This window comes from Polyodon spathula, chromosome 6 (genome assembly GCF_017654505.1).
Source record: "Polyodon spathula isolate WHYD16114869_AA chromosome 6, ASM1765450v1, whole genome shotgun sequence".
Classification (NCBI taxonomy): Eukaryota; Metazoa; Chordata; class Actinopteri; order Acipenseriformes; family Polyodontidae; genus Polyodon; species Polyodon spathula.
Window position 1 is genome coordinate 36,174,208 of NC_054539.1, and position 18,081 is coordinate 36,192,288.

An 18,081-nucleotide genomic window follows, 5' to 3' on the forward strand; every position below is an offset into this window, starting at 1 on the left:
TAGGAGACACTTTTTTACACAGAGAATTGTGAGGGTCTGGAATCAACTCCCCAGTAATGTTGTTGAAGCTGACACCCTGGGATCCTTCAAGAAGCTGCTTGATGAGATTTTGGGATCAATAAGCTACTAACAACCAAACGAGCAAGATGGGCCGAATGGCCTCCTCTCGTTTGTAAACTTTCTTATGTTCTTTCTTATGTAACCTCCATTGTGGAAAAATTTATCTACCTTGTGCCACAGACACCGAACTGGTACCAAATGGCATTTCTTGTTATTTGCATATTGCCTTGGTTTATCCCTCTGAAACATGCAAAGTCTGCCTGTCTAGTGTCAAACAGACCTTGTTGACAATCCAGTTATTGTCTTTAAGAAGCTGAGGCAGCAACTGTACATCTTACTGTACATTGTTTGCTATTTGCATCAAACTGTTTTCTGTGAATTTTGTGTGCGTTCCTCTAAGTTGCTCTGTGTGTCTATGAGCTGGCATTCCTGTCTGAGGGCGTGGAGTCAGATGGCGCATCTCCTGCAGTTAAGCTCTCCCTGTAACGGCAGAGCTTATGGCGTTGGTCAAGAGGCCACTGCGGTCTTGCAGGTGCCCTGGTCTACAGATCCACCCTGTTGCATTACTGCACAGCAGCGTTGCTGATGGACAGATGCCCCTTGAGGGCAACAACGGTACTTTACACTACTATACCAACCCGGTGCTACAGAGCCGATACCAAACTGACCTGTACTGTTCCGGTACAGTCCTGGTTCCGACCTGCTACCGGACGTGGCTTTGCAATCCGCAGGCCTTGTTGACAGTCCAGTTGTTGTTGTTTTTTTAGCAAGCTGGGGCAGCAACTGTACATTCTTCGGTACATTGCATGTTATTTGCATGATGACTGGGTTTTATCCATGTGACACATGCAAGGCCAGCCTGCCTGTGGACAAGCAGATGGTCTTCCTGCCTGAGGCAGCAGCACGCAAACGAGGCACTGTTAAACCCCATTTCTTCAAGTTTTGTGTGCATTCTCCAAGTGTACGTTGGAGGAACTTTTCTCCTGCAGCTCTACAGAGCACTCTGCATCCCTCACCTGTACAACGCTGTTCTCCTTCACCCTCTCCAAGGGAGAACAACACACACTCGGGAATAGAGAAGCTCTGGGCAGCAGTTTCCCCCATGCACACGTGGCTGATGGTGACAAGTTTTTCCATTCTGGCCTGCTACTGACCAGTGTTACATCACAGTCTGGTACCAAGCCTCTTTGCAGTTGAGACAGCAACTGTGCATTCTTACTGTACATTGCTTGCTATTGCTTAATTCCTGTGTTTTTATTCCCTGTGCCAGCAGTCTCGGGACCAGCACAGCCAGCTGCGCCTGTGGCCAGACCGGTGCCATGCGCAGAGGCCAAAGGCCAAACCACAAGATGAGCAGGCCCTAGAGATTTGCTGCCACAGGTTCAGGGCCCCTTCTTAGGGAGCCACCTGGGGCATTGGCGCTAGGGATACACCAAATCCAATTTTTTGGGAATACAAAATCGAATATCAAATCTACATAAACTTTCATGAAAACTGAAGGAAACTGTTGAATGAAAAACAGACTGGCAGCTACTAACAAGGGACGTGCACAAGCTATAGTTTTGAGCCTTTTAGTTAAGTCTTTTTATTACCGAATGGAAATATATCCCTGAATAAGATTTCAGTTTGAAACTTACATAATTTACTTAGCCCCCTCCCCCCACAATAGAAATGTCAAAATACAGAACTGTTTGCTTTACTGTTCCAAGAAAGGAGAGCACCAACGTTGCCATGCTCGAGCCGGAACGCTCCAGAAAAACGTTCTGGTACTTTTTTCTAGACAGAATCTTGACTTAAGAAATAACTAAGAACGTTTACCCTTTTTTTTTTTTTTTTTTTAAATAAAAATTCTTATATAGAGCCATACCGCTCAAATTCCGGTGGCTGGGCATCAGTGAAGCGATCTATTTTCTGTCTTTCCATTGAGTAAGCACTAGGAACAAATAAATCAGTGTCCGATTCAGAGTTTTTTTTTTTTTTAATGAAACTAAATGTGTATCAGATATTGAAAAGTGAAAATAAAATGAAATGTAGCACATTGTTGTTTAGGATAGGAACTACTTCTCCTTCCGCCCTCTCCCTTCGCTCCTCATATAGCCTATACACTGGCACGCCGAGACACACGCAGTCACTCAGTCACAGTCAGTCACATAAACAAGAGTGAACACGGTTACCAGTGCTGCTCTGCTTTCATGGCCGAAAGAAAACGAAGCATCGTTTGGAGTCACTTCACTCCAATAAACAGCAATGAAGCAAAATGTGACATATGTCAAAAGTGTGTAAGATATTGTGGTAATACCACAAACCTTCTAAAACACATAAAAATCAGTCACACACGAGAGCATGAGCTTGCCGGGCGTCTTGTCACTCTCTATCTCCTATCGCGATCAGTCACACACGAGAGCATGACGAGTTGCAGCGGAGGCGATTAGAGGAGGGGGAGAGAACACAGACAAATACCGCCTCGTCTAGTAACAGAGTGAAGCTGAGTTCTCTGACAGAAGCCTTTCAGAGAGGCAGGCATTATCCAGGTATCTAAGTGATAATATTAGGTTATTTTAATCATTTGAACAGAAATCAGTTAATACTTTTTATTTCTTGAGGAGCATAATATTACAGTGGGTGCATGTACATATACACTAATACTCCGATACCCCGACTATGGTTAATATCCGGCTATGTAAAAAGTAATGTAAACACCTTTATCTGATATCTTTCATCGGGGTCTTAATAGCAGTAACACACCAAGATTTCTGGCCAACACTTTAATTAATCTGGGCATATTATCAGCTTTGTCAGATTTCTATGTTTTTTAAATGTGTTCATGTCTGACTACGTAACCAGCGCCAGGTCGTTTATAAGAGAAACCCCACTATTTCACCGATCCCATGTAAACAAGGTTTTTTGTGTAATCGTGGTATTGCTGTGCATGTAAACACTTAAGTCGAATTATTGCCATAATCTGATTTTTTTCCAGTCTGTGTTTTGTTGTGCATGTAAACACACTCAATAGCCTGCTAGATTGGACATATTTTCAAATATCTGAATGCACTATATTAATTTTGTGGAAAAACTGGTATGCATTGCTCAGGATTTCTAAAACAGATTATATTTTATAAAATGTAAGTAAAGATCTCAGGTTGCTAATACCTTCAGGAATGGTCTGGTGAATATAACTTATGCCAGCCATCATTTTATCACAAAGGTGACACTTTTATCAGATGGTGGATAATGCATTTTGGAATGAAACTCTTCATACATTAATTAAATTACACACTTTAAATGTTAAGTAATTGCCTGCAGCTACAAAAAGGGAAACAAAACTGAACCAGGTAACTACAGACCAGTAAGCCTGACTTCTATTACATGCAAACTTATGGAAACTATAATAAGATCCAAAATGGAAAATTACCTATATGGTAACAGGGTACTGGGAGACAGTCAACATGGTTTTAGGAAAGGGAGATCGTGCCTAACTAACTTGCTTGATTTTTTTGAGGATGCAACATCCATAATGGATAATTGCAAAGCATATGACATGGTTTATTTAGATTTCCAGAAAGCTTTTGACAAAGTCCCGCACAAAAGATTAATTCTCAAACTGAACGCAGTTGGGATTCAAGGAAACACATGTACATGGATTAGGGAGTGGTTAACATGTAGAAAACAGAAAGTACTGATTAGAGGAAAAACCTCAGAATGGAGTGTGGTAACCAGCGGTGTACCACAGGGATCAGTATTAGGTCCTCTGCTATTCCTAATCTACATTAATGATTTAGATTCTGGTATAGTAAGCAAACTTGTTAAATTTGCAGACGACACAAAAGTAGGAGGAGTGGCAAACACTGTTGCAGCAGCAAAGGTCATTCAAAATGATCTAGACAAGATTCAGAACTGGGCAGACACATGGCAAATGACATTTAATAGAGAAAAGTGTAAGGTACTGCATGCAGGAAATAAAAATGTACATTATAAATATCATATGGGAGATATTGAAATTGGAGAAGGAATCTATGAAAAAGACCTAGGAGTTTTTGTTGACTCAGAAATGTCTTCATCTAGACAATGTGGGGAAGCTATAAAAAAGGCTAACAAGATGCTCGGATACATTGTGAAAAGTGTTGAATTTAAATCAAGGGAAGTAATGTTAAAACTGTACAATGCACTAGGAAGACCTCATCTTGAATATTGTGTTCAGTTCTGGTCACCTCGCTATAAAAAAGATATTGCTGCTCTAGAAAGAGTGCAAAGAAGAGCGACCAGAATTATTCCGGGCTTAAAAGGCATGTCATATGCAGACAGGCTAAAAGAATTGAATCTGTTCAGTCTTGAACAAAGAAGACTACGTGGCGACCTAATTCAAGCATTCAGAATTCTAAAAGGTATTGACAGTGTCGACCCAAGGGACTTTTTCAGCCTGAAAAAAGAAACAAGGACCAGGGGTCACAAATGGAGTTTAGAAAAAGGGGCATTCAGAACAGAAAATAGGAGACACTTTTTTACACAGAGAATTGTGAGGGTCTGGAATCAACTCCCCAGTAATGTTGTTGAAGCTGACACCCTGGGATCCTTCAAGAAGCTGCTTGATGAGATTTTGGGATCAATAAGCTACTAACAACCAAACAAGCAAGATGGGCCGAATGGCCTCCTCTCATTTGTAAACTTTCTTATGTTCTACTTAGTCTAACTATTTTAGGCTGAATGAGAGTTACTCCCATATACTGCCCATACTGTATAAAGACATAATTGCATGTAGTGTAGCTTGTAGGACATATTAAGTATTTTTATTTTTTATAGATTACTCTCAAAGAGCTGCAGAGATTACAAGAAGTCTGGGAGAGATGATTGTGAGGGACCTCCAGCCAATCTCAGTTGTTGAGGATAGAGGTTTTAATGCATTTGTCAAGACCCTTGATCCGCGCTATAAAATCCCAAGCCGCAAACGCTTGATGGAGGGTACAATTGCCGACATGTATAAAGACTGTCAAGACAAAGTAATGGCAAATTGTCAACGTGCACACAGTGTGGTTCTCCCAACAGACATGGACTTCAAGGTCCACAGAGGCATATTTGACTGTGTCCTGTCATTTCATTGACAACTGGCAAATGCAGGAGTTTGTTTTAGAAACCTGTAGTTTCTATGGACAACATACAGCTGACAACATTAGTTTAGAGCTAAAAAGAGTAACAGATGAATGGGGCATAACTCAGAAGGTGGTAGCAGTTGTTAGACAATGGTGCAAATATGGTTTCTGTGGTGCACAAGGCTGGGTGGAAGCACTACCCCTGTTTTGCCCACACCTTAAACATGGTGGTAAAAGATGGAATTAAAGCTGTTCCTGAAGTTGTTCAGCTTTTGGAAAAATGCAGTAGTGTTGTATCTTTTTTCCACCACAGCACGAAAGCCACAGAGAAGCTTACAAAAGCAACTGAAGGTGGCAGAGCATAAACTGATTCAGTCAGTGGAAACAAGGTGGAATTCTGTATTCTGCATGTTGGAGAGACTCCATGAGCAGAAGAAAGCAGTTACCACAGCCCTCTGTCTACTTGGAAAGAACACTCTATGCTTAAGCAGTGAAGAGCTATCCATGATCCACCTTACCATTGAGGCCCCGAGACCCTTCGGAGAGGCAACGCGGGAAATTTCAGCCGAAAAACATGTTTCTGTGTCACTACTTCTCAGAGCAGCTGCAGCCACTGAGCATCAAGGTAGCTCCCTTGCCACAGAACTGGCACTGCAATGTCAACGCAGATTTCGTGGGATTGAAACCTTTCACAGTCTCGCAGCCAGCACGTTCTTGGACATAAGGTTTAAAAACCTTACATTTCGTGAGAGAGAATGTGGGAACTATGAAAAAGCGAATGCTCACTGAAATGCAGGAAGTCCATCAGCCCACTTCACAGTCACCACCGCCAGGCTCTTCCTCAGCACCTGTGCCAAGCTCTGCCTCACCAGTGACTCCTGCATCTACTGCAAGCTCTGCCCCAGCTACAGCAAAAGGAGGGATATGGGTGGATTTTGACATTCAAGTTCTGTCTGCCCAATAGCACCGCTCAACAGGTACTGATGCACTCATTAAAATGCGAAAAGTTAATTCCCTGGGACCAGGACCCATTACATTGGTGGCAAGAGCATGAGCAAACATTCCCATCCCTAAGCAGACTTGCAGCAAAATACCTGGGATTCATTGCTTCATCTGTACCCTCAGAAATAATTTATTTTCAAAGGCAGGAGAGTTAGTGAGCAAAAGAAGAAACAGACTGAAGGGGGAAAATGTCAACATGCTGTTGTTTCTAAACAAAAACCTATAAATGGGCAAAGAGTCAAGGTAGAGGTTGACAATCACTTTACTTTATGTAGCATACATTTCAAGTGTTGACCTCAAGTGCATCCTGCCTGGTGCTGTAAGAAGTTTATGCGTTAAAAATTAAAAGCTAAATTAAAAGATAAAGCTAAATTTATGTGTTCCTAGAAATCAGAGCAGCATGTATTCTTCTTTTCTTCTTAAGAGATTTTTATTTTATGTTGTTGATTTCACTTCAGGGTATCTGATTAGCCCAAATTTTCAGTTGAAGTGATGTGAAGAATAACACCTGAAAAGGGTAATAATATAATTGAACATTTGTTGAACGTTATTGAACATGTGTTTTATAATTGCTGTTATCAAACAGAAAACAAAAAGAGAAGTCTGATCACGAGTAGTTTATTTAATACTAATGCAAAGGCTTTCAAATATAATTTTTGATGTCTGCATTTACCCATTTTCACTGTAGAAATCACAAAGATTTCCCCTTTTTATGTACATAAGACTTTTAAAAGAATCGGTATTGGCATACTAGCCTTGATATTACTTGGTATCGGATCGAAAAGAAAATCAGTGGTATCACCCATCCCTAGTTTCTGAATAGCGTGTATTTTAAATGTGTGTAGTCAAATCTCCCGCACTATTGTTTGCTTCAGTCATCCTTGTGAGGCACAGAAGGGAACATTAGTACTTCTATTACAAACTACAGTACTACTTTAAGAAGAAGAAACGCTGACGACAACAGCTGACGTGCATGCTACAATTGGGGCCCTAAACAGGGGTTTAAAGCTGTTTTGTACATCGGTCACAGACCCAGGCATTGGAGTGAACGACTGCCCTTGCATTTAAGTTTTAATATATATTACAAAACCATAAATAAGTGATAGACATGTATTTAAAATAATAATAATAATAATAATAATAAAAAAAAAAAACACTGGTAGGTAATGTTACTCACAGCTTACAATACCAGAACCGCTGTCTATTTTTTTTTTTTTTAACTAATATTCAGAATGTAGTGTACAATTAAATTGTTCAAAACTGTCGCCAAATAGTCTGTAAAAATACATAAAAAAAAAAAAATGTACTGATACAGTTCTTAAATTGATGACGAATAAAAATACTGAGCGTTAGTGTAATTTGTAATTGTATTGGATGCAGAGGTCCAGAAAAAAGACGGGAGAAGGACGTGATATACCACAGCGTGGTGACTAAAGTTCTGCGCCGGAGATTACATAATAGTAAAGAATAGAAAGAAAAAAAAAAAACATGCATGATGAAATAGTCAAAAAAATAACCAAACCACCAAAGACAACATTTAACCCGCTAGATGCTTTCAAAACAGGCCAAATTTGGCTGGAAAAACAGCACTCTCTGTACTCGGGGAGTAGCCTCAACATCGCATGCGAGACGCACGCATTACCTATCAAAATAAATGTTCTTGCAAGTTCATATTTTTAATTGTTGTTCCGGTACTTTGATTTAGGACTACACCACTGGCCATAACCCACTGTGGAAGGGGTGTGGGTAATTCACTGACCAGAAGACAGACAGGTGTAATTGAAAACACCACACAGGTGCCCAGTTTTATTTCAGGGGCGCGTTGGGTTTCTTTAGCCCGCAAAGGGCGCTGTTGGTCCGTGGTCTGCTTACCAACTATGGTAAACAGAACCACAGGAATACCAAGCAAGGGTAAACAGTTCAGGCGCACTCGCAGGTGCTTCAAAACAATACTACAAAAATCGAAGGCACAAAGAAACAGGAAAAATAAAACAGTAACAAAACTACAAAGAAAAGGTGCTGCACTCTGCAGCAATATCCCGGTCGCCGCTGCCCGTGGAACCCGGATCACCGTCCTACGCTGCCAGCTACCTAGCCTGCTCGGCTATCCTTATTCAGGGATCTGCCCAAGGGTTCCCCTCCCTCACTGTCTCGCTCTGAACCTCCATTCGGTCGTGGACCAGCGTTTCCGTGCACTCTACGCGTTTAAAAGGGCAGATCTGAGGAAACAACAGAGCGTTAATTTATAGGGCTAACAATCTCCCAAGACGCGCCTCTCAGCCATTCAGAGGGGGAAAGTCCACACACCCACTTTCCCACCTCCCCGTGTCACTGCCATGACTCACAGGCGGTTGTTGGACGACTGCCGTCCTCTTCCTGCAGCCCGTGAACACGCCAGCAGAGTCAGCACAGATGTTACACCCACTATTTTCTTTAATGATATTTCAGCCTGTGTCACCTGATCTGAGACTGAGAGCTATGAGGAAAAAATTACTGTGATGAGTGACCTGAATGATCTCCCTGCGAAATAAAACCCACCTTGATTTTTAAATGCACCGTGTGTGTAACACATATCAAATAAGCTATGAAATAGTTTTTTTTTTTTTTTTTTTTTAAATAAAACACAGCAGTTTCCAAATGGTTCAACTTGTATTGGCACATTGCAATAACGTAAAATTTAATTTACTAAAGCATATAGTTCAAAGTCTTGCACATCTGACAGTTGTAAAGTTACAAAAAATGTATATTTATGTGCACCAATTTGTTTTATTTTTTTTTATCTTTGTATAATCTCTAGAACACGTTTGACAAACAAAGCACAAAAGTCTACAACAGTTTACCGTTACTATATATTACAGGATTACTGCATAACTTTACTCCATGAAAAATGTGCTGTTGCATACCAGGTATGTTTACATTCAGCCCCTGCGTGTGTTTAGTGTGTGTGCCACCAGTAAGGGAGTTGAGCGCTGGGACAGAGTTCATACAACGTGTTCTTGTTATTAAATACTGTACAACGGTTATGTTCAATACTGGATTTGTGCCTTTTATTTGAAGAACTACTGCACACATTGGAGGGATATATTAAACTGGATGTATGGATATAGGATTCGGATTTGGTTCACTGAATCCTAAGTATTTGTCCGAATCCGAACCCTGCTCAAAAAGTAGGTATTCGGGCCGAAACCGAATTCTGGATTTGGTGCATCCCTTATTGGCGTCAGTGCATCAGACATCCGGATGCTTGCTACCATTCAGACCGGCTACTCGCTGTAATTTAAGCATGGTCCCCATCCCTTTCGGGGTGTGACTGAAACATCAGTCACGGACCCACAGGACTCCGCTGGGCTATTCGCATGATAGACCCCCTCCAGTTGGAGGAAGGGTTCTACTCTAGGTACTTCCTGGTGGCCTCAGGCCGATCCTCGACCTCAGACAGGTCAACATGCAACCTAGCCGAAGGAGGTTCAAAATGTTGACAGTCAGGCCAGGCGACTGGTTCACTACAGTGGACCTCAAAGACACCTGTTTCCATATCCCCATAAAACCTGGCACAGTTAAGTACCTGCGGTTTGCTTTTCAGGGAACAGCGTACAAGTTAAAGGTTTGCTGTTTGGCTTCTCTCTAGCTCCCCATGCCTTTTCAAAGCGCAGGGAAGATATGATGGCCCCATTGTAGACTCAGATATCAGAGTAGTCTGTTTGGACGACTGATTCATTGTGCTCAGGCATACACTGACACGTAACTGTTCATCGGCCTCCATCTACGATTAGGAATTATGGTGAATCATGCGAAGAGCCAGCTCACCCTTTTCAGATAGCCTCCTATCTAGCAGTGTGCTTAGACTCCGGGTCCATGCTGTTCACTCTGTCGAATGGCAGAGTGCAGAGAATATACTTTCCAGAACGTCGGGGCTTGAGGGCATCAGCTTCTCAGACTCCTTGCATGCGCCCTGTGTTACTTTATACACTGATATTTTTGGCTTCAGACTGCGCCAGTAAATTAAAGAAAAAAAAAAACTCCCTGTTTATTTTCACTGGAAATCTGGTAATCCTAAACTACAAGGACAGTGCGAAAAACTGAAGCTCTGGTAGAAACTTTGGTTACACACCAAAATCTTGCCAAACTCGACAAAACAGTAAAACATATTCAATCTTTTCTCAAATTATTTTTTTAATGCCGACATTAGGAGAACTGTGCAGAATTGGGTAAACTGCATAATCCTACTGTAGGCATTCAAGAAATGTATTAATTAAGTTAGCGAAGTGCTCCCAGTTTTCTTCCACACAATGTGTAAGAATCACAAAAATAGGAGGAGTGGCAAACACTGTTGCAGCAGCACAGATCATTCAAAATGATCTAGACAAGATTCAGAGCTGGGCAGACACATGGCAAATGACATTTAATAGAGAAAAGTGTAAGGTACTGCACGCAGGAAATAAAAATGTGCATTATAAATATCATATGGGAGATTTTGAAATTAGAGAAGGTATTTATGAAAAAGACCTAGGAGTTTTTGTTGACTCAGAAATGTCTTCATCTAGACATGGTGGGGAATATAAAAAAGGCCAACAAGATGCTCGGCTACATTGTGAAAAGTGCTTAATTTAAAATCAAGGGAAGTAATGTTAAAACTGTACAATACATTAGTAAGACCTCATCTTGAATATTGTGTTCAGTTCTGGTCACCTCGCTATAAAAAAGATATTGCTGCTCTAGAAAGAGTGCAAAGAAGAGCGACCAGAATTATTCCGGGTTTAAAAGGTATGTCATATGCAGACAGGCTAAAAGAACTGAATCTGTTCAGTCTTGAACAAAGAAGACTACGCGGCGACCTAATTCAAGCATTCCAAATTCTAAAAGGTATTGACAATGTCAACCCAAGGGACTTTTTTGACCTGAGAAAAGAAACAAGGACCAGGGGTCACAAATGGAGATTAGACAAAGGGGCATTCAGAACAGAAAATAGGAGGCACTTTTTTCACACAGAGAAGTGTGAGGGTCTGGAATCAACTCCCCAATAATGTTGTTGAAGCTGACACCCTAGGATCCTTCAAGAAGCTGCTTGATAAGATTCTGGGATCAATAAGCTACTAACAACCAAACAAGCAAGATGGGCCGAATGGCCTCCTCTCGTTTGTAAACTTTCTTATGTTCGTAATCTGAAACATGCTTAAAAACCGGAGCAATATATCAGTAGCTGCCATCTTTCAAAATGCTTTGCAGGATATAGTAAACATCCGTTTTACACACAATGTAAACAAGCCGAGTGCACTTGCAAACTGCATTATGAACAAACAGAAAAAAATCCGAAAGGTGGGGGAAAGTTTAGCTCGCCTGCATATTCTTTCATGACGGTTTTTAATTTCCGTATGTTTAATGTGTGCAGTAGCCAGAGAGCCCACGCCTCAAATAACAAGTGGCTAAGCAAAGCCTTTCAATATATGCTGTTGTAGTTATTTCAGCCATTTAACGTGCACATATTGGTGTGCTTGTCAGAAAATGAAAATACTGTATTCAAGATTTTAAAATGTATGTGTACAAATGATACTCGTTTTTTTTACAAGCAAACTCGCAACTGAGCTGTAAGCAACGCTAAAAGAGTAACGGATTTATACTAATCATAACAGTAAACACTATTCAAACAATAATCATCAGATCGTTGTCGTAGCCTCTCATAAGTCAGCACAAATCTTACTGCTGATACGAATGAGGCCTGTAAAGATTTTGAATGAATTTCTTACCTGAACACATTGTATCCCAAATCAAAATGACAATTCGATCCCCTTGTCCAGCTTCCACGTGGCGTAACTGGGTATCTATTGGTGCTTTTTTTTCCCCGCTGCGGTCACAGCAGCAGACAAGCACCTGCTAGTAAATTAAAGAAGAACAAAAATACTCTGTTTATTTATTTTCACTGGAAATCTGGTAATCCTAAACTACAAGGACAGTGCGACAAACTGAAGCTCTATCTGCTATCTCGAACTATTACTGTGAGACTGGATATGAGGGCAACTAAATGCTGAATTCCCAACAAAAAAAAAGCTGCTGTTAAGTCTGGGTAACTGACATTTGTTTCACTTTCATCATGAAGCCAGATTAAGTCTTATTCTTCCACTGCATTTTATATATATATATATATATATATATATATATATATATATATATATATATATATATATATATATATATATATATATATATTCGTTTTTTTTCATAATTTGCTTCTTTATCATTATTGATTTAAATACTTTACTTTTGGCTTATTGGTGCAGTTGGTTGAAATTCGGACGAGTTCAATTACGTCGTTATCGGGGAGTGGGTGTGTTTTTAGAAATAGTTTGTAAATTCATTTTTCAGCTTTTTGGCACACTGACCCATTTTCCTGCGTTCTAAAACAGTAGCCATGTGGACTATACTATATACATTACACAGTTAAAAAATGTTACCGGCCCAATTGAAATTGACCACTTCTCAATATTGTGTTTGTTCATTATCTCTCCTCATTTCACAATTCAGACTGCTACTTTAACCATGCCATAGACTTGCTCTTTTTTTTTTTTGGTGCAGGAATTTCAGCAAAACAATTGCCTATGAATTGTGTGTTAATTTTTAGCGTTTGTGTTTTGGGGAGAATAACACTGAATTACAAAACAGCAACGGTAAATGAAATGTCTATATAATTAGCAATTTATGTACACTGAAGACGTGAAAGTAGTTGGAATGTGTTTTGCTCTGTAAAGTGTTGCAATTTTAAGCCCGTTCACAATTCGGTTCAGTTCTAATCTCATCCTTTCTGCAGTACTTGACAACTGTAAACTGTAAATTATTATTATTATTATTATTATTATTATTATTATTATTATTGTCGGGGGCGAATTGTTGTGTACCTATTTCTTACCTGTAGATTAGGTCAATCCTAGAACACTTCACTGTCGCTGTAGACAGCTCTTCTTCCTTTGTTTTTGAGTTGGCATGGTACACGCAGACGGAACAATCACACAATGACATTGCCAGTGAGCATGTGTGATTGAAAATATCTGGAAGCGTGGTGTTCGAGATCAGTCTAACATAACAGCGCTACTCCCTCTGTTTGCCCTTCATTAACCAATGTTACCGTACATCTTTCTCGTGGTTTAGTGCTGAGAGGTGCACAGTAAAAAGAATGGCAACAGTAATACATTATGCTAATGAGTAATTCTCACAGACGGCATTGTACAGAATTAAATTGAATTGATACAGAACGGGCCAGTTGACGCTGAGCAAGTTTGTGATTGGGTTATAGATCAGAAGTGTTGGTGCTGACGGACACCGATGGCAATGACGGGCTGGGTTACAGGCATACTCCTGTATTTCTTCCCACAGGTTGTCATCTTGATTTAATTGTTTGATTTCACTGAGTAAAGCTGTAATAGCTGTGAAAGTAAGGCAATTTTGTTTCTCATGCAGGTCTCCCAGATTGACTCTATCTTTGAGTGTTTTCTGGTAGAAGAGGAGCGAGTTCTGAAAGAAGTTCATGTTGAGACAGTTGAATGGGCTCAGATTGTTGTAGACTTAAACAACATTATAAAGGTATTTAAAATACATTAAATTCTTTTTTTGATGCACATAAAACTTGTTAGACATTCTTCACCACAAGCTGGTCCTATAAATACATGTACAAATGTAAGTATGACATACGTGTACATAAAGACAGATGGACAGGTATCGCCATGTATTCTTAGATTATCTGAATAATTGTAAGGTATGACATACTCACAATCTGTCTACGATGTTGATAAATGACTGAAATGTCTTTGTGTCTAAATTGCACAAAAACCTGTAACAAAGTTTAGGAATTATAGTCATCCTGTGCAATATAAATATTGATTGTATGTAACAAGTAGATCTGAATTCTAGTCACTGAAGGCATTTCCCAATGCAGTGCTCCCCCTTTATAAGGTGACCCTTTATACTGCGGATCAGGTTATAAGGTGGTATGGTCATGCCTCCCATTTGTCCAGTAATGCCACTAAACTAACACAAGTATTCTCGTTATAGGCAGAACACAAATAGCACATCTCTTAACTATGTCTCCCGACTACAGCGTTATAAAGGGGGAGCACTGTACTTGTTCTAGAGCAGAAGTAGAGAGTTTTTCTGGTAAGTTATTGGAAATATTTCTTCCTTGCTACTCCTTTCAGGATATGTTGCAGGCTGCTGGTCAGTATCGACAGACCCAAGCTTCCCGTTACCAGAACACAGACAGCAGCAAGAAGGAGCCTGAATACATTCCTTGGACAGGTAAACTTTGTCTCTACTGTTAAATGTAATACGCTAATTCAGAGGTTTAGATTTGGGGGAAAAAAAAAAAAAAAAAAGTTAATAATCATTTTTAAATTAAAAATGTGATTAATGCAGACATTCCCAAACCACCACACAACGACTGTATACTTTATATACATATACTATACTATATATACTTTAAGCTGGGCATTAGAAATGGAAATTATACATTTATAACAGAACCGACATCAACACCCAGCAGTGTTCATGTAAATGCGTGTACAGTATAGTGGTTCATATATTAAAATCACCAACAAAAGACGTGACTACCAGAGTGCACAAATAGCAATGTGACTGATTGCCGGAATACACTAGTATCATTGTGACTTGCTTATGAGAAAAGACAAACCAAAACGTTACTGCCCAATCTTGACTTATCCATGACATACAGGCAGCCATTTTCACGAAAACATCATTAGCTTCCTGAGGAATTCAAAGAGAAGCTTTTAGAATTTCAGTGCTTCTAACAAACAGTACCAGCTTGGATAGATTGGAAATGCTGATCACACCCCCATATTTTTCGACATGCCAAGCAATACCACAGTTCACAAATTGGGAGAAAAAAAGGTGAGTAGTCATGACTGAAAATGAGAAACAGCACATAACTGTAATGTGCTGTGTGATTGCAGATGGCCACAAACTGCCTCCATATGAATATATTTTTTTTGTGAGCAACAGTTTATTTTTTAACAAAACAAATAAAACAGAGCATTACAAAGACAAAACAAACACAAATAACTATATACAAAAGAGCTCATACTCACAGCAAAATAAAAAAATAAAATCATAAAAAAATAAAGGTTAAAACAGTCATTCCAGCAGGAGTTTGGCCAGGGAGGTGGAGACCGAATCCCACGTCTCCACTGTTCTCAGTCTCACCCCATTTAGTCTAGCTGTTGCCTGCTCCAGATGAACAATATCTCTAAACACAGTTAAGCTTTAGTAGGCTGCAGCCGTTGCGGACTCAATCCAAAGTTTGAGAATAACTTTTTTGCAGCCATCAACCCTGCTAACAGAATTTTAACATTATTTAAAGTGCTAAGCAAGTATACAAAGTGGCCCTCATCACCACCTCCAAATTCATCAGTAGACTATGAGGTTGTATCTTTGTAAATGCATATTTATTTGATTTTTTTTTTTCATCAAACTGAGGGTGGGAAATTTGGGCTGCGTCCTTAATTTTGTGAGTGTCTTAAATTCAAAGGAATATGGTAATTTGTGTATACTTTTAAGATAGTAGACTGTGTAACAGTATAGACATTGTCATCCATTTCATCAAGCTAGTGTTGTCAATGACACAGTTTTTAGTGGTTCACCTGTAGCGGGGGTTCTTTATGAATGGAACACTAAAATGCTTGTTAATAAATTGCGAGAGAACCTCATGTGTTTTGTTAACACAAAGGGGATTATTGCTTTGTGAAGTTGATTGTTAGGTACATTAGATTTTTCCCTCTGAAAACTCCACTCATTTCACTAACAGTTGACTATCAGCTAAAATGACAAGTACTTGTCAGTACACTGTTTCATGATTTCGTTTGCAGTAACATAATATGTAAAGACAGGAGTTTTTAACTGGGGGTATGCGTACCCCTGGGGGTACTTCTAAGGGTCATAGGGGGTACCTAGATTACTCAAATGCACAAATAAAAATTAAAGAGAAAATAATGACCTTGAATTTTTTTTAACGGTATTATATATTCTATATACCACAGTGTATACTTGTTTAATATTTATTTAGCGGCTAAATGTGAACGGCAAATGAAAAACCAAAAAAAAACAATCTGTCTCGTCCACCATTTCCGCTCTGATATATAGATGAACGAAGTGTCTGGCGATTGTGCCTAAAGAGCGTTCTGTGCTGCTCGTGATCTCTGCTGTTTTCAACTTGTCGTATCAGTGAAGCACAGTGTTTCTACATTTTTTAGAAGTATAAATGCTCTGGTAAACATAAATTGTCATCATACTTTGACGGTTTTTGTTTATTACTGCTGCTGCATGTTATTAACAGCAATAGCGGCTGGTTGAATATGTGTTTGGTGTTGGATACATTTCTTACTTGCAATAGAAAAAAGAAGGCAAACACAGAAGTCAGAAAATGCAAAGCGACATAGTTATATAGAGCCCCCTTGGATCAATTTTAGTTAGTAATTCTAGTTTTTTCTTGGTTAATGTTTCTGATATTGTAAACATTTTAAACAGCACACACAATCATGCTGAGGTGGGAAGTAAACAGTAATGTGACAAACATTTACACTGCAGACTATTTTGTATTATTTATGACTTTTCCCAATAGAAAGCGAAAGATTCCTAAATACTGCCTTTTAATTCTTTGCATCCAAGTTTTAAGAATGAAGCTTACTGTTTTGTTTTCTGCCTCAGCAATTTGTCAGTCCCAGACCCTGTGTGAAATTATTTATTAAATAAAACGGGAGAAAAAAGAAATGTTAACCAGATTATTCTGCCTTTTATTGCAACTGTGGTACCACTCATTGAGCATACATTGTAATGGGTACTTTAGCTGAAACCTCCCGACAGAAGGGGTACAGCTTCAAAAAACAGGTTGAAAAATCTGAGTTGAGAAGCAAAGTGTTCCCTAGCAACAGCCAATCGAGTGCTTTTTAAGACATGAAGTGCCCGCCCACTGATCTTAATGATGAGAAGACGGCGCCATATATATATATATATGGTAGTAGTAAAAATAGACTTTGATTATCTACATTGGTGTGTGCTTACTGCTTTTCTCTTGACCGATACGATAGATCAGGGGTTCCCAAAGTTTTGGTGATTGAGAACCTGTTTCCGGAGGTTGCATGGGATTGGGGGGCCGCACAAGAAAATGTACCACTCATGAAACCGAAATATGTCCCAAATCTTAACTTTTTTTATTTCCTTTACATTTTTGTATTTAAATTAGGATTGTATATTACTACCACTGTAACACCAGCAGCTTTGAATTGTATTTGTATTTTATCCTATGTCTTGGTGCCACAACAGGCTTAGGTTTGAGCACCAATATCATGCTGTCACATCTTACATTGTCCTGGTCACAATAATTAAAAATGATAATACTGAAATGTGTACTCTTCAAACTATACTAGTTAAACTGGTTTGTGGGTTATTCCGCAGTAGTGAGGCAGAATGCATCTTGACTTGTACAACTAACCACTTCACTAAGAGCTGAATATATGTACAGTGAACTCTGCTTAATTCTAATCTCTGGGGACCATACAAATAGTTTGAGATGTGAAAATTCGAATTAAATGATGTAAATTGCCCCATGGCGTGGACAGTTAGAGCTATTTCTATGGTAAATGTTCATAAATAAAACAGACGTTACTGTATTTTACCTTGATGTTTTTATGTATTTTTTCTTTCTGGAATCAATGAAATAATCACACATTTCTATTTAAAGTGCAGCATTAATTATTAATTAATTTTCTGGCGTTATTTTGGCGTGTTTTATGCAATTACATACGATTGCTACGTAACATCCTACTAGCTACTGTACTGTAGCCTAACTGTAGTTTTATTCAGAAACACTGTACAAAAAAGAAATGTAACGGTACAAGTTTTAAACTGTAGCCAGGTACTGTTACTACAGTAGTACTTT

The 18,081-nt window shown here is 39.3% G+C and overlaps 1 protein-coding gene across 1 annotated transcript in view; it reads left to right on the forward strand.

Moving 5' to 3' along the window:
- Positions 1–18,081, forward strand: part of nup133 (nucleoporin 133) — a 121,762-nt gene that overhangs the window by 59,530 nt on the left and 44,151 nt on the right. The window contains exons 16-17 of the mRNA XM_041252798.1: positions 13,596–13,718; positions 14,330–14,429. Of these exons, the coding sequence (XP_041108732.1) occupies positions 13,596–13,718; positions 14,330–14,429 (223 nt within the window). The remainder of the gene's footprint in view (positions 1–13,595; positions 13,719–14,329; positions 14,430–18,081) is intronic.